The sequence below is a fragment of the Podarcis bocagei genome (genome assembly GCF_964188305.1).
Source record: "Podarcis bocagei genome assembly, chromosome: 16".
In the NCBI taxonomy this organism is placed as follows: domain Eukaryota; kingdom Metazoa; phylum Chordata; class Lepidosauria; order Squamata; family Lacertidae; genus Podarcis; species Podarcis bocagei.
The window spans coordinates 16,807,843-16,831,625 of record NC_138142.1 but is presented as its reverse complement, the minus strand read 5'-3'; the positions used below and the strand labels follow the sequence as shown (position 1 = coordinate 16,831,625).

General features: G+C 48.1%; 1 protein-coding gene and 1 long non-coding RNA gene across 3 annotated transcripts in view; one reads left to right on the top strand and one right to left on the bottom strand.

Annotated features, from left to right (window-relative positions):
• Nucleotides 1–1,473: 1,473 nt before the first annotated feature.
• LOC308576051 lies at nt 1,474–6,006 on the bottom strand. 2 transcript variants are annotated; one of them, XR_014003023.1, is made up of 3 exons: nt 5,933–6,006; nt 3,527–3,992; nt 1,474–3,019 (listed from the first exon to the last, which is right to left on the bottom strand). It is a non-coding gene; the product is annotated as an uncharacterized lncRNA (long non-coding RNA). The 2 variants fall into 2 exon arrangements; XR_014003024.1 differs by lacking the exon at nt 5,933–6,006 and adding an exon at nt 4,161–4,573.
• Nucleotides 4,704–23,783, top strand: part of LOC308575832 (sodium/glucose cotransporter 1-like) — a 42,111-nt gene continuing 23,031 nt past the window's right edge. The window contains exons 1-6 of the mRNA XM_081174891.1: nt 4,704–4,851; nt 8,005–8,703; nt 16,757–16,828; nt 20,734–20,838; nt 22,385–22,444; nt 22,889–22,993. Of these exons, the coding sequence (XP_081031017.1) occupies nt 8,575–8,703; nt 16,757–16,828; nt 20,734–20,838; nt 22,385–22,444; nt 22,889–22,993 (471 nt within the window). The 5' untranslated portion in view covers nt 4,704–4,851; nt 8,005–8,574. The remainder of the gene's footprint in view (nt 4,852–8,004; nt 8,704–16,756; nt 16,829–20,733; nt 20,839–22,384; nt 22,445–22,888; nt 22,994–23,783) is intronic.

Below are 23,783 nucleotides of genomic sequence, written 5' to 3'. Positions count from 1 at the left end.
TGGACCCAGCTTCAGCTTTGATGGACAGCCTCCACACTGCACCCTCCACCTTGAACTGGACACGGACCTCGCTGCACGGTTAACCCTCGGGACCAGCACACCCATTCTCTCCTAGTCAGCTCTCTGAATGGGTGGTGTGTGCACCTTGCAGTTATCACTGGCACCTGTCGCGCCTCACGGCATGTACAAGGGACTTAAAGCACCCCATGATGCCCAGCTTGCCACTTCTGACCCTGAAGCTATTGGCTGGGTGTATTTTGCATCTGCTGCTACCGGGATATCATTCGCCCTCCCCCTTAAAAATGGAGCCAGTGGAAGAGAAGCAAGTGCAGACGGAATGAATTGAATGAGCATCCTTCTGCAGCTTGGCAGCCTCCAGCAGTCTTTGGACTACAATTCCCATCAGCCCCAGCAGCGTCATGCCACTGTACTGGCTGGGGGCCAATGTGAGTTGGTAGGTCCAAAGGAACTGGAGGCTGCCAGGGTTGGGGATGGCTGGCATACAGGAATATGGCAAGTGCAGGGGAGAAAGCACCAACAATTTCTTAAAATTGGTGTTTAAACAAATACCAAAAAACCAAATACCAAAAAACCAAAAAGTAGAGACATCACCTTGCCAACAAAGGTCCATATAGTAAAAGCTATGGTTTTCCCAGTAGTGATGTATGGAAGTGAGAGCTGGACCATAAAGAAGGCTGATCGCCAAAGAATTTATGCTTTTGAATTATGGTGCTGGAGGAGACTCTTGAGAGTCCCATGGACTGCAAGAAGATCAAACCTCTCCATTCTGAAGGAAATCAGCCCTGAGTGCTCCTTGGAAGGACAGATCCTGAAGCTGAGGCTCCAATACTTTGGCCATTTCTGAGAAAAGACTCCCTGGAAAAGACCCTGATGTTGGGAAAGATGGAGGGCACAAGGAGAAGGGGACAACAGAGGATGAGATGGTTGGATAGTGTTCTCGAAGCTAACAGCATGAGTTTGACCAAACTGCGGGAGGCAGCGGAAAACAGAAGTGCCTGGCGTGCTCTGGTCCAGGGGGTCACGAAGAGTCAGACACGACTAAACAAGTAAACAACAACAACAACAAAAACCCCCGGAACCATTAAGCGCTTATCCAGCAATACATCTGATGGGGTTTGTTCTGTCCATTGACTTTAGACATAATCTTTTTTTAAAGTATGTTTATTAGCAATTTCAATATAACAACTTATCAAAACATATCATATTCATTATTTCCCCCTCCAAACCCTCCCTCCCCTCCCCCAGAGACTTCCCTCAGCAACTCTCTCTGATTTCTCAACACATATTATTCTCTGCATACTGCAAAATTGTCTATATCCTTATATTCTCTTTCTACTATGTTAGTGTTATGGAAAAATCTATGTGTGAGGCTGCTCAGTCACCCATCTTGTTGGGCAGAGCCCGCGGGTCACTGCGGAATAAAGAAGGAGTCCAGCCAACAAACAGAGCAAATTGCTGAAGATCCGAGTTTATTGCGCAACAGGTTCAAAAGGAGATTGAACCCAGAGGATGGGGTGACAAGGACTTTTAAAACTTTCCCATCATATCCCAGAATACAGTTCGTACAGCATCATTGATACATCATTGCTACATCACTGCCATGTCACAAAAGGGGAGGGTTACACATGATTAGCATAGGCAGATGTGTCAGGGCAACACACAAGTATAAGATTAGCATAGACAAATATGTCTTAAGTACCCACCACCCAAAAGTACCATAGCACTTCCTTTGCATGTCTGGAGCCTGAGGCAAGTCAGGTGATGAGATTTGGCTTCCCTTGGCTAACAATGAGCCCAGCAATTGTCACTTCTGGGAACTTCCTGGAGTCCTTTTTCAAGGGGAGAATAGCTTTGGAATGGAGGAAACTGGGAAAGGAGATGATTTTATATTATTTTTAAAGCTAAGTAACTTCCCTGAGCTGTCAAGCTGAAAGGGTACATTCAGGCACAATATTTGTAACATTAAACAACTTTAAAGATGTGCCCCCCCCGTAATTTCCGCAACAGTTAGCAAACAATAAATTTGTGTATGTTTATTCAAAACCTGCCAAAGAGTCCAATTCATTTTGTGTGTTTTTTTTGTTTAAGTAATTTGTAAAAAGTTCCCATTCTTCTTTAAAGTCACAGTTGTCCTTATCTCGCAGATTGTATGTCAGTTTGGCCAGTTCTGCATGGTTCATCAATTTCTCTTGCCACTGTTCTTTGGTCGGGGTTTCCTCATTCTTCCATGCTTGTACAATCAAGACTCTTGCGACTTTAGATATAATCTTACACATGCAGTATTCAAACATATTACTTAACATAACCTCTCCACTGAGCAGTTGATATAACAAGGTCTTGATTTGGGTCATTAACACAGTTAAAGAGAGGGGTCCACGTTTCTTGGAAGGTATCTCTTTTCATTATGCCTTTAATTGCCCTCCTGTTGTCTGCTGAGATGCTCAGACAGTGCTGTATCCCATGTATTATTTCCCCATACTTTTAGGGGTGTATTTCAGACTAGTCCTTCTGTGGTTGAGCTATCGCTAATTGTGCTGCGGTCAGTAAGAAGCCTACTAGTTCTCTGTGGTGCAAGGTGGAGCCCAAGTCTATGTCTAAAGATACTAGGGCTGAGGCAGGATTTAGAGAAAGAAGCTGGCTTGTAATTGTGGATATCATGGAGATTGCTTTCCACAGCCTTTCAACATAAAGGGGAAAGGGAGGGATTAATCTTTGCCAGCTCAACTGGCATCCAGTGAAGAAGGCCTCCTATAAGCAAGCAGAGATGGTTTAAAGGGGAGATGGTGACCCAGATACCCTCCTGTTATGTACTGAGGTTCTCACCCTGGGCCAGCAGGGGGATACTGTAGATAGTTTTCACTCAGGTCCACATATGTAAATAAGGGATTGAAAGTGACGTTCAGTGATTGGATAGTTACAGAAAGTGGTTACTGTTGCGTTGTACTGGAGCTCTATATAAGCAGGCTGGCTGAACCCTTCAGTTCAGTTCTGTTCTGGCCTGTGAATAAACAAGAGCTGAATAATCACTGTGTCATCTGATATGTTCACCCACAACTTAACACCTCCCATTAGGGATCTTTGTTTTGGTGGCCTATTTCTGATTCCCATACAATTCAGGGGTCTCCAACAGCCCCAGCTTCCTGATCTAATAGATAGCTTTATATTAGGGAAGCAGTGCTCTTCAGGTCATATGCTGGCCTGTTGCACAAGCATTCAAACAAGCTAAGTGTGTGTAGTAGGCCCTCTTCCCTGCATTCCAAATGAAGCACAAAATAATGAATCTTTTAATTGACTTTGTATTTCCTCTTTGGAAATTGCTTTCCCTCTGGGAAGCAGGTCAGAAACAGTGTAAATTCCCATGGCTTCCCAGTCCTTGAATTGTTGATACTTGTCTGTGTGTCTGAAAGGATAGGGACCAATGGCAAAGGGTCAAGGCCAGTGTTTCACTCCATGTTCTCCCCACCAACAGTACTGATTTTGTCAATGGATTGTCTATTTTCCTTACCTGCTTCAAGGATAAAGGTTGGCCTCTCATTGAAGACATGTGGAAGGGACAATCTCAAGTTGGACCCAACGGTCCTCTGTTCGTCCCCTGACCAACAGGATCAAAGATTTGATTTGGAAAGCTGCATAATATACTGTAACATTAAGTTAGGCATTCAGGCATGCTTGTTACTGGTGCAGATCACCAAAATGTTTGTGAGGGGCAGAGAGGGGAGTTTTATGTAGCTAATGGACTCCCATGCCCTCCAACGTTTCTCCAGTGAAAATAGGGACATCCCATTCCACAATGATAATTTTACTATTTATACCCAACACATCTTACTGGGTTGCCCCAGCCGCTCTGGGCAGCTTCCAACATATACAATATAAACATAATAAAACATTAAACGTTTAAAAAAACTTCCCTGCACAGGATTGCCTTCAGATGGCTCGGGGGTTGGATAATTCCATACCCTCCAACATTTCTCCTTTTTTAAAAAAACAAATAAATAGATTTTTTATTAGTTTTTAACATATCATTTTCAACTAATTAAACATACTTTTATATCTTATATAATTTTTTGGACTTCCATCAATCACGTCTGAAAATTTTCCAATCTATTCACTTAATATACATTTCTTACTTTCACTATTACCTTTACATTTCATAACTAAAATCTCTCTCCTTTCTCTATTTTGCAATATTTCATATATTTCTCCTTTAAAAACTTCTTGTAGTCCTACTAATTACAGTTGCTCTTCAAATAGTTACCCTCCAATATTTCTCCAATGAAAATAGGGACATCCTACCATACCCTCCAATATATATCTAATGAAAATAGGGACATCCTAAGGAAAAGCGGGACGTTCCAGGATCAAATCAGAAACTGGGACGGCTTCTCTAAATCAGGGATGTCCCTGGAAAATAGAGACACTTGGAGAGTCTGGCCTCCTCTATCCAAGTTCCAAACCAGCAGCTGTCTGCATCCATAGCAGTGGCAAAGAGGCACCCCACCCCCCATCAGAGTGGATGGCTTGGCAGCATCCTGTCCATGCACAGACTTCACTTCCTGTTCTCTGACCAACTGCCTCTAACTGTCACCCCAAACACCCAGAGCTTCCAGCTGCTCCCTGTTTGGCTGCCTATCTCTCTTGGAGGGCAGAATCACAGCATCCGGGAAACATTCTTCCCACTTTCAGGCCTTGGGGGTCCTCCAGTTGCTTCCTGTGAGGTGACAGCAGATAGAGCCATCGGTGGCCAGTTTAGCCAGTGAGACTCTGCAGGCTCCAAGTCTGTGAGCCTTAATCACGATTTTAAAAGGAAGTGTCAACTTGAAAGATCAGCAGGTCAGTACAGTAAATCCTTCCACACCAAATGTTAGTTTTGTGGTAGGAGTGGAAAGCTTTGGCTTTGTGGATTTGTCCAGAGAGATAAAACAATCAATTTTAATCCAAGATAAAGGCAGGAATCTTAATGTCAGGAATGTGTTGGTACCTAGACCGTATTGTAATGCTGTTTGTTGCCAAATGGCCAGGAAAACCCTATGCCAGACTGCGCTTGCATCTTTAACAGCAGCTTCTCAAAAAACAAAACAAAGCAGAAAAAACACCCCACATCTCATCTCCTTAGCTGCAACAATCTGCAGCTAAGGAGATGTGAAGATAAACACTCTTATCCAATGATGTCTGCATGTCCAGCTGAGGCTCCAATACTTTGGCCACCTCATGAGAAGAGAAAACTCCCTGGAAGAGACCCTGATGTTGGGAAAGATGGAGGGCACAAGGAGAAGGGGACGACAGAGGACGAGATGGTTGGACAGTGTTCTCGAAGCTACCAGCATGAGTTTGACCAAACTGCGGGAGACAGCGGAAGACAGGAGTGCCTGGCGTGCTCTGGTCCATGGGGTCACGAAGAGGTGGACACGACTAAACAACAATAGGGTTGCCAACTGTTTTCCTCTGACCATGCTCTTGTGCCTTTGGCAGCTGTACCATTAAGCCAGCAGAAGACATTCTATCAGGCATGGAGTTAGATTCAGTGGTGGGAGAAGCTTCACTGGCTTGATCTTTCCCTGCTCTGCAGCCTTTTCAAGGCACTGGAGCCCTGTCAAGAAAAAAAGTTGGCAACCTTTGTTCCAGTGGAAGACTATTGGATGTAAACAAAAAAACCAAACCCCCTGTCTTTTGGGTGGTGTGGATGAACAAAATGAACGGGGCTGGCATTTTGAAGCAAAGCATCAAACAGTGCCCCTCCCAGCCCAGCCCCAAATCAAGGTGCCACAGTACCCAGGGTCAGTCTAGTTATTTTGCCATCTGAGAAAATTATTCCACGAGGGCCCCTCCCACTCCCTGGCAGTAAAAATGCAGTAATAAAAAATTCAGTTAATGCAATAATTATGCATTAAGTGACTGGTGATTCGCTTCCTACCCCAAATCAGCTGTCTGAGTGGCTTTCACACCTCCCTAAGGGTAGGGCCGGGATGTGGGTGGCGCTGTGGGTTCAACCACAGAGCCTAGGACTTGCCGATCAGAAGGTTGGCAGTTCAAATCCCGGTAACGGGGTGAGTTCCCGTTGCTCAATCCCTGCTCCTGCCAACCTAGCAGTTCAAAAGCACGTCAAAGTGCAAGTAGATAAATAGGTACCGCTCTGGCGGGAAGGTAAACGGCGTTTCCGTGCGCTGCTCTGGTTCGCCAGAAGCAGCTTAGTCATGCTGGCCACATGACCCGGAAGCTGTACGCCGGCTCCCTCGGCCAATAAAGCGAGATGAGCACCGCAGCCCCAGAGTTGGTCACGACTGGACCTAACGGACAGGGGTCCCTTTACCCTTTACCTTTAAGGGTAGGGCCAACCCTACCAACACACCATACATTTAAAGCGAATCCCGGGAACTGTAGTTTGCAAAGTGTGCTGGGAAATGTAGTTCTGCGGGGAATTCCTTGGGGAAAGCTGGGCACTTTAAAACAAGGTTCTTGTGCAGAGTGCATACCACAAGCAAACACTTCTTCTCAAAGCACCATCCTGCGCATATTTACTCAGACGTAAGGGTGTGCTGAGAGGCACTTATTGCTCATGTGTTTGGGGTTACAGTCTTGGTGAAGTGAGGGGAATTTTTCTGCATTTGGCATTCTGTTGTTAATCCAGCTGCTTCCCTGTTCAGCTGCCAGCTCAAATGCACCCTGGCCAAGGTAAGCAGTCTTTGGTAAGAACATCCAAAAGAATGGGGAAAACCTTTCCCCAAAACTAGCAGGGAGGAGAAAAAGCCTGTGCAATAGTAGCTAGACACGTTTTCTTTCCAATTCATAAATCTGCACAACAAAGTCGCCTCCCTGGCAGGTGAGTCATTGAAGGATTTATTTCCATAATTCTTTTTATTAAGAAAAACAACCACCACAGTTCTCCTCACCTCTTTCAATTTCACATTTCTGGAAAGTGTCTCCTTTAAAACAGACATAATCTATTACAGTAGATACGTCACAACCATTTCAATTCATTTGCATGTGGGCTTCGTGTACAAGACCTGCTTGAAACACATCAAGGCTGTTGTTTTTCTCAGTTCGGATAGAAGCTGGTTTGGGGAGTAAATGCATCAACGCACAGAATTTCTGAATAAACAACAGATTTGGATTAGTGCGGATCATGCCCTGTTTACTCTGCTTCTCAAACCAGCGGTGGGAGAACTCTGGATGCACAGTAGATGAGAGTGTGGACACAGCAGTAGCATGGGTTTTTTAATGGATTATTTCCTAGGAATTGTTTCAAAGCCCCCTGTAGAGCCACAGACCTTTGACTCTCCTCCTGCCATGTGTTGCATCTAAGATGTGGCTCCCATGATCCCTTGCAAGGGCCGCAGAGGATTCTGGGGCACAACTCTTGGGTCTTCCTTCCCATTTAAGACTTTTCATGCAGCCACAAATCATGGGAGCATTTGTGGTTTATATATATTGTGGTTTATTGGCAAACTTTACCCCTCTCCTATCTCAGACTTTTGAGAAGAATCAGTTTGGGGGTTTTGTCTGGAGTTCAAGGAACAGGGCGGGGCAAAATGGGGACGTCAAAAGTTTTTCCAAGTTGGTGAAGGACATGCTAAGTCAGACAATTGGTCCATCTAGTTCAGCATTGTCTGCACTGATGGGCAGAATTTAGGGTTTCTGGTAAGGAGTCTCTCCTTGCCTTACCTGGAGAGGCCATTGGGGATTGAACCTGCGACCTTCTGCACGCCAAGCAGACGCTTAGCCATTGAGCTAAGCCACACAATTGGTCCATCTAACTCAGTGTTGTCTATGCTAACTGGCAGGCAGCATCTGTCCAGGGTCCAGGCAGGGAGTTTCCCCCCAGCCCTACCTGGAGATGTCAGGAGTTGACCTTGGCACCTTCTGCATGCCAGGCAGATGCTCTGACTCCTTCCCACTTTGTAAGTGTTGCACTCTGTGGCTCTCTCCTTAGAGGAATCAATTAACATGTCTTCCTCTTCTTTTTCTGCTTCCCTTGGGTGGTGCCAGGGTCTAGTCTCTCCTCCAGCTGGGAGCCACGATGACTGACGACACGTCGCAGCAGGAATGCCACTCCTAACTTCCTGGGGTGTCCCCGAAGCTCACAGCCCTCCTTCTCCCCCTCTCCCAAATTCTGGGCGATTAGTGGGCGCTTCTGCACCAGGGTCGGACCAGCCAGTCTGGAAGAACCACTTCAGGCTGGGCTCTGGGTTCCTTGAGCAGGGCTGGAGTCAAACCCCTCCTTCTTCCGCTGCCTCCTGCCAAACCACCTGCTCCAGGGCTACAAAAGCCTTAAGTACCTCTTGCTGCAGGACCCAGGAAGACAGGGCTTGCTCCTGGCAGCCTTTAGAGAGGAGAGAAGCAGCCACCCTTGGTGATCATGCCAGGACAGAGCCACGCCTGTTAGGAGGACTTCAGGCATCCCAAGGAGAGAGGGAGAGGGAGCAGAGATCTCGGTTACACATTAGACATCGTGGAAGCCCAGGGAGACCCACGCAAGCTTATCATTAACTTGGCAGCGCTGCCAGGCGATATAAAGCCGAGAGCAAGCGAAGGGCAAGAAGCACCCAAAGCGGCAGGATGGCAACCACAGTGGCAACCGCGGCCATGACCACGGCAGCCCCGGAGGAGGGACTGGCCATCAACAACCCTGCAGACATCTCTGTCATTGTCCTTTACTTCTTGATAGTGCTGGCGGTGGGAATATGGGTAGGTCTCGTTGACTTTTCTCGCGTGCGTTTTATTTGGTTATCCGACCCCTTGCTTAAGAGACCTCAGAGGAAGGAGAGCCCACAACCTCCTGAGTTCCTACTGCGTTTGCAATTATATGCCACCTTTTCCTCCAAGGAGCTCAAGAGGGTATCCCACGGCTCTCCCCCTCCTCATTTTGTCCTCACAACAACCCTGTGAGGGAGGTTAGGCCGAGAGGCAGTGTGCGGCCCTCAAGGTCAGCTTCAGGGCTGAGTGGGGATTCGAACCCTGGTCTCCCAGGTCCTAGACTGACACTCTAACCATGATGCCACACAGGTGTAGTGCCACTTGCATCATAGCTGGACACCAGGAATCTCTGGGGCAGAAAGTGGAAGGTGGCAAGAAATTGCTTTTTTTTGTTTTGTTTTTTTGGAGGGGTGGATTTGACATGTAAAATTAAAGGTGCTTCAAGGTTGCCACCTTGCATTCCTGGCAGGCGCTTCCGGATGGGTGCTTATTATGGAGTGGGTCTACATCATGGGTAGGCAAACTAAGGCCTGGGGGCTGGATCCGGCCCAATCGCCTTCTCAATCTGGCCCACGGACGGTCCAGGAATCAGAGTGTTTTTACATGAGTAGAATGTGTCCTTTTATTTTAAATGCATCTCTGGGTTATTTGTGGGGCCTGCCCGGTGTTTTTACATGAGTAGAATGTGTCCTTTTATTTAAAGTGCTTTTATTTAAAATTTGTGGGGCATAGGAATTTGTTCAATCCCTCCCCCCTTCAAAATATAGTCCGGCCCCCCCACAAGGTCTGAGGGACAGTGGACCGGCCCCCTCCTGAAAATGTTTGCTGACCCCTGGTCTACATCGACCTCAGAATACCAACCTGTGTTTCACATCCATTTAAGCCAGATTTTCCTTTTCTGGAGCAAATCTGATAAGTTAAAAAAAAAAAAAGAAGCCTCTGCCAAGGTGTGTGTGTATGAAATCTCCTCTCCCTCCTTGTAGGGTTAACCCCTTCCTCACAGGGCGAGAGGTCAGGGTTGCCAGAGGCGGGGATGAAGGAAATGGAGCCAGCAGAAAGTGGCTCAGGGCCAAAATGTCTGAGAGAGGCCTCAGGAAAGAGCAGGGAGGGTGAGATGGGAGACTGAGGACAGCGATAGGAACAGATGCAGGGAGGGGAGGCTGGTCAGAAACGGCAATGCCAGCCACTAGAAGCCACAGGAGAGGAGGGGCTCCTGCTCTCAGGCCCTGCTTTTGGGCTTTCCAGAGACACTTGTTTATTGCATTTAAATCCCACCTTCTTCTCCAAAGAGCAGTGGGTGGCATGTATGATTCTTCCCTCATTCAATCCCCTGGTTGGCAGGTTAGACTGAGAGGCTGTGACTGGCCCCCAAGGTCACACAGAGTGAGCCTCATGGCTGAATGGGAAGATTTGAACTCTGGTTTCCCAGCTCCTAGTCTGATGCTCTAACCACTACACCACACTGCCTCTCACATTGGCATCTGGCTGGTCACTGTGAGAACAGGATGCTGGCCTGACCCAGCAGCCTTTTCTTATTCCCAGATGGGGCACTGCCCCACTAGCCTCCTCCTGTCCTTAGCCAGCCCCCCCCGAACTGCCTGCCTCCTTCCTTACACCCAGGCTACAGCCTGTCAGTTTCCTCCTCTTCCTCAGCCTCAGTCTCAGAGTTGCCCTTTGTAGAGGAGGGAGGAGGAGGAGGAATCCTAGAATTGTAGAGTTGGAAGGGACCCCGAGGGTCATCTAGTCCAACCCCCTGCAATGCAGAAATCCCAACACGCAGTTTGAAACCATACCAGACTCAGCTTAGCTTTGTAAATGTGCTAGCAGTTTTATTGCTTCACCCTTCAGCTTAGGAAGAGAATGGGGCAAGACAAGAAGGAGCTGGCTTTGGCTTCTGCTGCCAGTCTCCTGTGCCCTAGCAGTCCAAAGGGATACACCAGCCGCCACTCGATAGAGCGATGTTGTTTGGGGTGATGGAAGAGAGCAGCCTGGCCTGGCCAGAGCTCCCAGGAAGGCTGTGAGTGTGCAGCGTTTTTAAACTTTCTGGCCGTTTGGAATCTGCACCCGAGGGAGAAGCAGCAAGTGTGATCTGTCCCAAGGTTCTGCACAAAGAGGTCCCCTGATACCTTTGCTGCCCTCCAGAGACTGCAGCATGCAGCGGTAGCTCCCTGGCTGTGCCTGTGCTTGGGCTTTGGCAGCTCAGCTAAACCCATTCAAAGTTTTCCCTAGCCAGGGCAAATGGAAGCATGTCTGCAGCCTAGGTTTGAGCGCTTCAGGGTGGCTGAGAGGTGTCACGGCCAAGGTGGGGGGAAAGGTGACTAGATGAGCTTTTTTATGGCAGCAGAAAGAGCGACAAAAAGGGGAACAGCTTGATTTTTGCCACAAAGGGTGCTGCTGCTGACTCCCTATTGCAGGCTCCTTATCCCCAATGCTTGCGGCTGTTTTAGCAGAGATGCAACAGGCACTCTGCACATGTTCAGCAGCGACACTCACCTTGATTACTTATTCATGGTGTGTGTGGATGACAAATGGAAGCTATTGCCACAGGCTTAAACAGAACAGATGTATAACTTTGCAATCAATTAATGTATTTGAACAGCCGCTCCCTCTCCCCAGAGAGCTGTAGTTCAGGGAGAATGATGAGCAGAGAGTTGACATCACCTTCCCAGACTAAAATTATCAGGATTCTTTGCTGGTGGTATTAAACTGATACTCATTTGTAATGTTGATGAATGGTGTATAGCAAGCTTTCAAGGACTGGGCAAATTCCCTTTTTTTTGCAGGGGATGGGAGGACCAGTTCCTGACTGTTATTTGCAGTGGAGGGCCATTATTCCCCTGAGGATATTCCTCCTTTTATCCTCACAACATCCTGTGAAGTAGGTTAGGCTGAGAGGCAGGGCCTTGCCCAAGGCCCCACTCAGTGAGCTTTCACAGCCAAGAGGGGATTTGAACCCTGCTCTCTCCCTGGTCTTAGTGCAGCACTTTTAACTGCACTGCCTCTCAAAGTAGGGTTGCCAACTCTTTTCCTGCCTCTGCTCTTGTGCCTGGCAGAAGGTTTTACCACTTTTCTCCTTGCCCGACACACAGAAAACCTTCCATTCTTATGATTTGCAAATTAATAATAATATCACACTCTTGCCCTGAGAAATTCCCAGAGCAGCTGTGTAGTAATGCACCAGGTGGTGCCTTTCCTGGGCTGTAGAGAAATGAAAAGAGCTTCACCTGTGAAACGTCTGTCTGATGGGCAACCCTTAAAGTTTCAGAAGCAGAACCAGTGGAAGGAGGTGCAGGAGCCAAGCCGACTAGATGACTGGCTCCCTAGAACCCGGGTGGGGCAGGTCAGGGTGCCTGATTCTGGCAGTGTGTGGCAATGACTCCCAGCGTCCTTGCACTGTCTGAACTCCTTCAGAGCTGTGCAGAAGTCCAGAAGGGCCTTGAAGAGCCCAGGACTCCCCTCTCTGAAGCAGCCTTCTCTAGTATGGAGTACCTTCAGATGTTTTGGACTACAATTCCCATCAGGCTATCCAGGCTGGGGCTGATGGGAGTTGTTTTCCAAAGCATCTGGGCAAGGCTGCTCTTAAGGAAGACGGGCAGGTGTCAGGAGGGATGGGCTACGAGCGTGAGGAGGGTTTTGAATACAAAACCACTGAGAAAATTGCAAGGCAAGACTGTGCTTGCTGGCTTGATTTTGTCTGAGGTCAAAGAGAGTCTCATTGTACCAGGAAGCTAGGATGCCTGTTCCCTTGCCCTGGCTGCCCCCACGCCACACTTAACATCTACCTAGTTATGCAGATGCCAGTGTGAGAGTAGGTTTCTTACATTCCAAAGCAGGAACGGGCAGAACATGCGGGTCAAGTTATATATATATCACCAGGAAATACGGAGTGCTAGAAAATCCCATTCCTCTTGCAAGGGGAATGGCTTGCCTTTTCTCTCTCTTCCAGAAACCATGAGGTCTAGAGGCATGCTTGCTCTTTTTAAAATGAAGAGAAAGCGAGGCTCTCCACAGGAGGTAGCTGCTTCTGAGGTGGAACGCCACATTTCAGAACTCGGATCCAGCTGTTGCACAGGCTAGTGATTTATTTGGGTGTGTACTGCATTGTGTTTGCTGGTTTCTAGGACGTGTGTGGTGCTGTGGTCTAAACCACTGAGCCTCTTGGGCCTGCTGATCAGAAGGTCAGCGGTTCAAATCCCCAAGACGGGGTGAGTTTCTGCACACTCTAGCTTTTGTCACTGTGTTCCGTTGTGCCAGAAGTGGTTTAGTCCTGCTGGCCACAGGACCCAGAAAACTGTCTGTGGACAAACGCCAGCTCCCTCAGCCTGAAAGTGAGAGGAGCGTAACAACCCCATAGTTGCCTTTGACTGGACTTAACCATCCAGGGGTCCTTTACCTTTTTACCTTGCTGGTTTCTGTGGGCACACAACGGCCGTGCTACAATTGTATGAGCAGCAGCAGCAGCAGCAGCAGCAGCAGCAAAAACAGTCTTTCTGCTTGGTTGCTTTCTCTTTCCGGGAGGTGAACACTGATTCTCGTCTGCCATTTGCAGTGCAGAATGAGAGATGGGCTCAAGGCATGCTATGGGCCTGCCCAGGTGGGGCAGGGCACCCTATGCCAAAGAGCCACAGTGAGCACCAGGCTAGGTAGACCAGTTGCTCAGAATCTGTTGAAGGCATTTTCCCATGTGCATGGGCAAATGCCAACAGTCTCCTGAGGAATTTTGTGAAGATGTAGATGCATAAACACACACACACACACACACACACACACACACACACATGTTTGTAACGAATATTATTATTTATTGAATTATTGCTAGAATGTATGCCCTGTCCTTCCAGGGCACCAAACAGACACACTATTTAAAAGCAAAAACAGTCTGAAACGCTGAAAGCATTCTAAAAACAATTACAATTAAGAACATTTCAAAGCAGTTTCAGTTCAAATGGAACGTATTACAAATTCTCCACTTTGGGGGTACGAAGCTATGACCATCATTTATGCCGGTGTTTCCCAAACTTGGGTCTCCAGCTGCTTTTGGACTACAATTCCCATCATCCCTGACCACTGGTCCTGCTAGCTAGGGATGATGGGAGTTGTAGTCCAAAAACAGCTGGAGACCCAAGTTTGGGAAACCTCCTGGTTTAGGTGATCGTCAGTGTTCCTTGGCGGATCTCTGAGTTTTGAGACATTTCAAGGCTACCATCCAATAAACATATCTCTGGTCCGTAGGAAGTACCATAATGTAGATTAAATGACATTTGTTGTTTTAAAAATGATGCAAAACATGGCCTTCCCGGAGTAGCCCCTTCCCTGCCCATATGACTATGCATTGTAAGGGGTTAGGCTAGATGACCCATGGGCACCTTCCAGCGCTTCAATTCTATGACTATGCCATGCCCTATAGTGCATGGTGGGTGTAAACAGAGAGACTGCTATGCCAACCTCTGCCAGCCTGGCGGTGCCCTCCAGATTCTTTGGACCACAACTCTCGCCAGTCCCAGCCAGCATGGGCAAATGGCGCTGGGTCTGAGCACACCTACCGTATTTTTTGCTCTATAAGACTCACTTTTTCCCTCCTAAAAAGTAAGGGGAAATGTGTGTGCATCTTATGGAGCGAATGCAGGCTGCGCAGCTATCCCAGAAGCCAGAACAGCAAAAGGGATTGCTGCTTTCACTGCGCAGCGATCCCTCTTGCTGTTCTGGCTTCTGGGATTCAGAATGTTTTTTTTCTTGTTTTCCTCCTCCAAAAACTAGGTGAGTCTTGTGGTCTGGTGCGTCTTATAGTGCAAAAAATATGGTATGTTGGCTGAGGGCAGCTGTAGTCCAAAGCACTTGGAGGGAGCGCCACCAGGCCCCGGTGACGACTGCCCTCTGCCCCAGCCAGCGGCAGTTCTGTATGACACTTAGGGTGGTGCCAGGAGGAACTGCCAGTCTGGACAAGCCTCAGGTGGCACGTTGCCCACAGACGACGTTCTCATTCATTTACCCCCATCATGGTTTCATTGGGAAAGGCTTGGCGAAAGGCCTGTTTGCCACTGAAACAATGGTGAGCCTTGATTGCGCCTAATAAATCTGTGCCACGAATGGACATGAATATAATCGCTGTCAAGCTGCCTGCAGTGCTTCCGGGATGGTGCTAAATAAACAGCAGCTCGGGGATGCCAGTTTGTTTTTTGTTGTTGTTGTAGCATCAGAGGGATAACTGCATGCCAGGCTTTCTCCTTCCGGATCTGACTCCATTCCGAATCCTGCTCCCAACATTTCTGTTCCATTGTTCATGGGAGCGGTGCTTTCTTCCGGGTTGGGGGGATGCAGGGGTACACGTACCCCTAAACATTTTGTGAATATTTGTACTTTTCTCCATGTACACTGGTACCTCGGGTTAAGAACTTAATTTGTTCCGGAGCTGCTGCTGTGTGATTTCTTTTCTTATCCTGAAGAAAAGTTTTTAACCTGAGGCACTATTTCTGGGTTAGCGGAGTCTGTAACCTGAAGCATCTGTAACCTGAAGCGTCTGTAACCTGAAGTACCACTGTACTGTGTTTATTTCCCCCGATTTGAACTATAAAATGGTGATTTTCTGGAGTCAAAATGAGAGTACCCCTAAATATTTTTTAAAGAAAAAAATCACTGCATGAGAGGTCTTTTGCAAGCCGTTTCTGGGATGCGTCTCATGGGCTTAACACTTGGAACTCCAGAGAGATTATGAGGATAACCTGATAGTTTCATTTCTGGCAGGCTTAAGATAGAATCAACTTTTCGCGGTGGGTCAATACTCCAAGCAGGCCCAATGAAATCAGCGGACAAGTTAAGGTCAAGGGGTTGCAGCCAACTGATGTTACTTCAGAGTAGACCCATTGAAATTAGGGGACCTAGATCAATCACATCCATTAATTTCAACAGGCATGCCCTGAGCATGACCAATATTGGACACAGCTCATAATCGACATAAGAGCCAATGTGGTGTAAGGGTTCAGTGGCGTAGCGTGGGTTGTCAGCACCCGGGGCAAGGCAAGTAATTTGCGCCCCCTAACCCGTGGATTTGCGCCCCCTAACCCTAACCCCCAGATGTTGCGCCCGGTGCGGCCGACCCCCCCTGCACCCCCCACGCTACGCCACTGTAAGGGTTAGAGTGTTGGACTGTGACGTGTGAAACGGGTTCGAATCCACACTCAGCCATGTTTTCTGGGCCTGTCGCTGCCTCTTTCAGCCTAGCCTATCTCACAGGGTTGCTGTGAGGACGAGATGGGGAGGAGGAGAGCCTTGAGCTCTTCGGAGGAAAACGTGGTCCATAAACAAAATAAGCAATGTTTAGTCAATGTTTTGATGCTCACTGACGTCAATGGATTTAAATTAGAATTAGGGTTCCTTAAACTCACTGATCTGAATGTGACCACTCACTGGATATCATCCTTTGGCCAGATGCCCTTTTCAATATATTATTAATTTATTACATTTATACCCTGACCTTCCTCCAATAGAAGCCCAGGGCAGAAAACAATACATGAGAAAACAATAAAAAAAACACACCTTGAAGCCAATTCTAGCACAGAGGTGGACTGGGAAAGATCTCCACTTAAAAGGCTCTCATTGGAAGAGGAAAGTCTTTGGCAGGCACCAAAAAGACAACAGCGGAGGCGCCTATCTAATATTCATGGGGAAGAGAGTTCCAAAGGACAGGTGCCACCACACAAAAGGCTCCATTCCTACATTGTGCAGAAGAGACCTCCCGATAAGATGGTACAGTATCTGCAGGAGGCCTTCACCTCGATTGGATATGTAAGCGGTGAGATGCTCTTTCAGGCAACTTGGTCCCACATCCTGGGCTTTATACACCAGAACCGGCATCTTGAATTTAGTAGGTTAATGTGTTGGCGATATCCTGCCCCAGTGAGCTGCCACATTTTGCAGTATCTGCTGCTTCCAGACAACCTCAAGGAGCACATTGCTGTAATGAGCTTATCAGTGCATGGGGAATAGTGGTCAGGCTCTGTTATATGGTTGGTAACTCTAATTGCATCTCCTCTTCTGTCTTCCTTAGGCCATGTATTCAACAAACCGTGGGACGGTTGGGGGATTCTTCTTAGCAGGCCGGAGCATGGTCTGGTGGCCGGTAAGTTGTGTCTAAAGAGCCAGCTCCCCTGAAAAACAGCTCCCTTCATTTTCCTCCAAAAGGACCACAGGCTGAATCTACCCGATCTGCCCTTCCCGATTTTGCAATTTGCAGACTGAAACAGAGAACCACGTCCTCTGAAAGGGACACTCCTCTGAATTTTTCAATGCGGTTCTCCAGACAAGTAAATGTGTACAAAATTGCACCTGCTTGGGTAAAGCGTGCATAGAACGGTATATGTTCACGAAAAGAACATGAAAAAAGTATATTGGGGGACAGTGCTTTGCAAAAAATGTGTAGATTAGGCAAAATGTTGGCCATTAGGAGAAATTTGCGCGAAAATGCTGGTGAGTTTTCATGAGGATTTTAAAAAAGCAAACTGATAGGGAAATGTGGAGAAGAGACTGGGGAAAAAACAGGAAACCAAGAGAAACTGAAATTTTGCAGTGTGGGGAAGGGGGAACCAGATTGGCAAAGGTTTGCCTGGGCAAAGCTTTGCTGCTGCTGGCTATTGGTGGACGGTGGAGGGGCAAGACTCTCTCTGCTCCTTTGCCCATCCTCACGGCACCAAGGCTTCTGAGGATAGACTGTGGAGGAGCAGGGCAGCGGCTGGTCTATTGCCTGGTGCATGACTCACCTTCCAGTGAGGTGCCCAGTGAGGTGAAGAGAAAGAGCTTGTTCCTTCAGAAAGCAGAAGCTGTCCTTCTTACCTGATGCTCCCTTGGAGGGGAAAGATCTCAGGATCAAAGTAGAAAAAGGAACAGCTCATTCTTTGCCAGCGTGAGCAGGAAAGGGGGATGAAATAAACATCTTATATATATTTTATTCTCACTCAACTTTTGGCCAAGTCTCATCAGTCTTATTTGTTTGCTGAAAAACAGGTTTATCATGTGTTTGTTTGTGTTACTGTGTGTGTGTGTGTTGCTCTAAGTGGCTTATGTGCGGAATACGTTGGTGTAAAACAGCACCTGCAAAGCAGGCAGATTCATACAATACAAATACAAGAGCGACACATTTTAAAAGAAGGATGAGTGGAGAGAAATTTGGGGGGTGGAGGTGCATTTGTGGTGGCCGGTCGACACACCATTCCTCTATTAGTTCTTCTGCGGTGCCTGCTCGGTATGATTTCTGTACAGAGGGGCCTTCTTGTACAATGGTGCAACAAGGGCTGGACCAAAAAAAAAGAAAAAAAGTTGAAATGTTTGCAGCATGAAAAGGGACGGGATTTCAGCAAGAAGTGCACCAATTGCAAATGAAGCGGTCTGGCGTCCCAGAAACTACTGCAGGTGCAAATCAGTATTGAAAGTGGGATTGCATATAAATGTCCCCAACACCGTTTTGTGCAAAAACTGCCCTGAATGCACAAGGAGAAGAGGTGTTTGGAGGGGCTCAAAGGCTTCACTCTGTTAAAATACAGTGGTACCTCGGGTTAAGTACTTAATTCGTTCCGGAGGTCCGTTCTTAACCTGAAACTGTTCTTAACCTGAAGCACCACTTTAGCTAATGGGGCCTCCCGCTGCTGCCGCGCGATTTATGTTCTCATCCTGAAGCAAAGTTCTTAACTTGAGGTACTATTTCTGGGTTAGCGGAGTCTGTAACCTGAAGCGTATGTAACCTGAGGTACCACTGTATAGTGTTAAGGCAGTGGTTTTCAACCACTGTGGCACCCTGGGGTGCCTTCAATGGTGGTTAGGTGCTCTGTGGGCAGCACCAGCCTCCGTCCCTCCTTCCTTCTCTTCCTCCTCTGACGCTCCCTCATGTCTCTGCCTCCAGCGGCTCACACAGCTGTTTGTTGCTACAAGTTCTCCAGGCGAATGGTGCCTCTGGGGCCAGTCAGGGGTTCCTGGTTGCTGGGAGCTGAGGCAGCATTGGAGTGAGTAAGCAAGCAAGCAAGCAAGCAAGCAAGGATTTCTGAGGAAAGGAGAGAGAGGAGAAGGGGCTGAGGGAACCCTTCGCAAGGGAGGGTGTCCATAAAAGGGGTGAGGGGCTGCCAGCTCTGCAGGTGAAGGGTGACATAACTGGGCACCTGAGCCCCACAGGGGAGCCACAGAAAGATGTAGTTGGTCAAGGGAGCCATGGACTCAAGCCTCTGGGTTTGAGTGAAAACTTCTGGGTTAAGGGAAGTTTGGGAGCAAGTCTGAGAAATGGTAAAAGCTCCCCTTTTGTGCAGATGCCAGGCTATCGTGTTGTGTCCGAATGCCTCAGCCTTCTCTTCGATGGAGATATCCATCTGCTAGAAGTCCGTTCCAAGCAGAATTGCAGAGACATGGAATCCATTGTGGTTAATCATTTTCCCGGGAAAGCGTTCCTAATTACCCGGCATTAGCCTTAATCATTAATTGAAGGGAAACTGAGAGAGAGAGAGAGAGAGAGAGAGAGAGAAGAAGAAGAAGAAGAAGCTGCCCTTGCCCTTCCCTATCCTGGAGGCTTAAAGATGGAGAACAAGACACTTTGCGGATTAAAATGAGAAGGGAACTCCCCCACTGAATGAAGCCAGACAGGACAGTGCAGGCAAAGTGTTGCAAGCCAACTTGCCCTCACACGAACGCTGGCTCTTCAAATGGTGACAACAGCTGCCTTGTAAAGAAGCAACTCTGTCTAGGTCAACCAAGGAACAATCGCCAAATGGGTGTTGGCACGAGCTCTGCTTCCATTGCTTGTCCGCTGGGTGGTGAGGCTGTGAGAGGAAATAATAATAATAATAATAATTTACTATTTATACCCCACCCATCTGGCTGGGTTTCCCCAGCCACTCTGGGCGGCTTCCCACACAATATTAAAATACAGCAACGCATCAAACATTAAAAGCTTTCCTAGACAGGGCTGCTTCAGGTGTCTTCTAAAAGTCTGGTAGTTGTTCTTCTCTTTGACATCTGGTGGGAGGGTGTTCCACTTGGCGGGTGCCACTACCAAGAAGACCCTCTGCCTGGTTCCCTGTAACTTGGCTTCTCGCAGTGAGAGAACCGCCAGAAGGCCCTTGGCGTTGGACCTCAGTGTCCGGGCAGAATGATGGGGGTGGAGATGCTCCTTCAGATATACTGGACCGAGGCCTGCAGGAGGCAAACTCCCAGGACCATTGGAACTCCCATAGTCCATTTGTACATATTCAGATGCAGGGGCTGCCCTGACAGACCGCTTGTGGCGCTTGAGCCACGCTGTCTCACAGTTGGGCCGGCCGCTGGCCCTGGTTGTGGTCCAAGGACCCTGGGAGGTCTTCATGTTGCTTTCCCCTGGAAGAGGGCTAGGCGTTGGGTCTAATTCTGCCTCTGGGGATGTGAGGCTGAGGTCCAAAGGTGCTGCAAAAGCAGCAGATCTATGCATTTAAACTCAGATCTTGCTGCAATCATGTCCGATGTGTTAATGCTGCTGGAATCCATGTGGGGAACTCCAGGCTCCAACCCACAAAAGTTTACGATAGGTGTCATATGGAGCCGCAAGGGATTTTACATACCTTCCAACATTTCTCCGATGAAAATAGGGACGTCCTATTCCATAATAAATAATAAAAATAGTAGTACTATTTTTATTATTTATACTCTGCCCATCTGACTGGGTTCTCCCCAGCCACTCTGGGCAGATTCCAACATATATAGAAACATAATAAATCATGAAACATTAAAAAAAACTTCCCTATACAGGGCTGTCTTCTAAAGGTTGTGCAGTTACTTATCTCCTTGGCTTAGGGGTCACGTAACTCCATACCCTCCAGTGAAAATAGGGATGTCCTAAGGAAAAGTGGGACATTCTGGGATCAAATCAGAAATCGGGATGGCTTCTGTAAATCCGGGACTGTCTCTGGAAAATGGGGGCACTAGAAGGGTCTGGTTTTGTTGCCCCATACCTAGGTGACTCCCAGCCCACCCTCCTCCCTCAGGTTAAAGGACATCTCTCCTTTCTGCTTCCAGATTGGTGCCTCTCTGTTTGCCAGCAACATTGGGAGCGGCCATTTTGTAGGCCTGGCCGGGACGGGGGCAGCCGCCGGGATCGCGATTGGAGGCTTCGAGTGGAACGTAAGTACCTTTGATTCGGTGGCTTTGGAAAATGGCAGTTACCAGTTTATTTTTGGGTCCTTCACATTTTTAACCCTTCTTGCCCGGGGATGGTTTTTTCTTTTTCTTTTAAACCTGCTGATCAAAAGGGTTGCTCTTCCGGTGGGTGGGCAGGAAAATCCCGTCACATTCCTGGATTCCATGTTTTTGAGCGCATGCCATGCTGGCTTGGGGTGATGGGAGCTGTGATCCAACAATGCCTCAGGGGTCATGTCTTCATCCCTGGTTTTTGGAGAACCCAGATCAGGCCCTGATCAGGTGTGTGTGTGGCATAACTAGGCTCCCCAGTGGCAAGATGTCTCCTGATGTGTTGGCATGTGTCTCAGCATCCTGCCCAGATGCACCCAACCTCAGTGGGAAAAAGATAATGCTCCATCTTTATCACTAGAGACCCCAGTGATATCTGTGGCTAGAAAAGATTTCCATCGGCTTTGGCTGCCACGCCTGCTGCCACCATTCCTGGACCAGGGTAGCCTGATCAGAGTGGTCCATGCACTGGAGTCCTCGAGCCTTGCTTACTGTGATGCACTTTTGTGGGGCTGATGTTGGCAATGAGGGCAGAATGTGACAGCCGAGCACCCAGAGGTGGACTTAGGACAGCATGACTGGTTCTCCCGCACAGGGCACTGAGCCAAGAGGGTACCTCCCCACCTCCTTCCCAATGCCTAGTAAGTTCTTGCTTTGGGAAGGGTCCTAAATTCCCCCACCCTCCTTCCTAAAGCCTGGTTGGTGCTTGCCCAGCTTTGGGAAGGAGACGGGAGGGTTCTAGGACTCTCCCAGAGCCTTCACACCTCCTTTCCAAAGCCCAGTGCCTCGCTTAACCAGCTTTGGGAAGGTGGCACGAGATCTGGGGTGTGTATCAAGGTGCCACATTAGCAAGGCCCACCCCTGCAAGCACCACACAGCTCATAGGAGAGAGCTACACTGGCTGCCAATTTGCTACAAAGTTCAAGATCCTTTGTTAGGACTTCATGAGCCCAAAGTACCTATGGACTGCCTGATTCCTTACTCCCCACTACAGTCACTGAGATCCTCTGAAGGGCACCGCTGGCAGCCCCCCAATCTTCCTGAGGTTCGGGTGGCCTTCACTAGGGACTGAGCCTTTAATGTGGCAGGGCCTGTCCTGTGGAACTCCTTGCCACGAGAAGTCATCTGGCTGGAGTCATTCTTGTTTTCCTTCAGGTTCCTTTTAAAAGTTCATTGCTCATATGTTTTTATTGTATTTATCTGTTTTGCTTTGAGTGTGATAATGTTGTTTCTTTTTTGGTTTGATTGGAAGGATGGTTTTCTGTTTAAAATCTCAATAAATATTTTTTTAAAAAAATAAAAATAAAAGTTCATTGCTCAGACAGGACTTTGGCCCATTACCACTCAGGTTTTATGGCTATGCTGCTGATGCTTTTCCTGCAAAAACCTTGTGCACCACTTTGCTACATTTCCTGTGTAAGCACAGTCTGTAAATACTCGGATAAACAAATGCATCAACAAAACTTTCCATGTGTTCCAGGCTCTGGTGATGGTGGTCATTCTGGGCTGGATGTTTGTCCCCATCTACATCAAGGCCGGAGTAAGTCCACAACGGGGGGGGGGGGCGATTTCGCTTCCTCATTCGCGGCTCCTTTGCTTGTCTTATTTTCTGCATATCACTGGGGGTGGGACGCCCAGGCTAAGGGAAGAGGGAAGGGGTTTGCAGGAGTTCTGCCTGGCAGCACCCGGCATTCTCAGCAAAAGGAGCTCTCACTGGGCTGCTGGGTAATTATTGACAGGTCTCCTTTCGTGCGTTCATCCACACATCCCCAATTGCCACTGCTTCCTTTTCATGGGTAATGGCTTTGTGCGTAGTTCCTCAGCTGGGATTTGCACCTACAGTTTCTAGGGCCCACCTTTGCCAGCTTCCATATTTACTGGGAGGCTGGGCCAGGCCTGGCCAGGCCACATACCCCTGCCCCAGTGCTCTTCTGCTTCCTCTAGCTGCTCCAAACGCCTGACCTTTTCTTCCTCCTCCTTGCAGGTGGTGACAATGCCAGAGTACCTGCGGAAACGGTTTGGGGGGAAGCGCATTCAAATCTACCTTTCCGTCCTCTCTCTCTTCCTCTACATCTTCACTAAGATCTCAGTAAGTGGAACCATGGATCCAGCACCCTTTCCCTCACCCAGACTAACTTTTGGCCTTTAAAGCTCTGTTTGCAAGGATGGTTCTGTTGTTGCTGTTGTCCTAGTGCTTTCCCCATGGAAAACTGCATTTTACAACTGAATCAGGTGCGGGTGGCGCTGTGGGTTAAACCACAGAGCCTAGGACTTGCCGATCAGAAGGTCGGCAGTTCGAATCCCTGCGACGGGGTGAGCTCCTGTTGCTCGGTCCCAGCTCCTGCCAACAGTTCGAAAGCACGTCAAAGTGCAAGTAGATAAATAGGTACCACTCCGGCGGGAAGGTAAATGGTGTTTCCGTGCGCTGCTCTGGTTCTCCAGAAGCGGCTTAGTCATGCTGGCCACATGACCCGGAAGCTGTACACCTGTTCCCTCAGCCAATAAAGCGAGATGAGCGCCGCAACCCCAGAGTCGTCTGCGACTGGACCTAATGGACAGGGGTTCCTTTACCTTTACCAGAGCAAACAGTCGTTGTGTTTTCTATGGATTGCATTTGTTTCAATTCAGAAGTAAAATGAGGGTTTTTCCAGGGAAAGTGCCAGGGAAAAAACCACACTGGGACACAAAGCTTTAAAGCACGGACCTGTGTCTGGAAAGTGTAGTGCAAAAGGAAGTGGGTGAGCCCTAGGTGTGAAGGGAAAACAGTATATACATCATATAATGTTAAACACACACCCGTTTCTGCTTCTGGTTGTCCTACAAGCTCCGCATTGGAAGATCGGCTCTAGGGCATGTCTGATGTTTTGGACTACAAATCC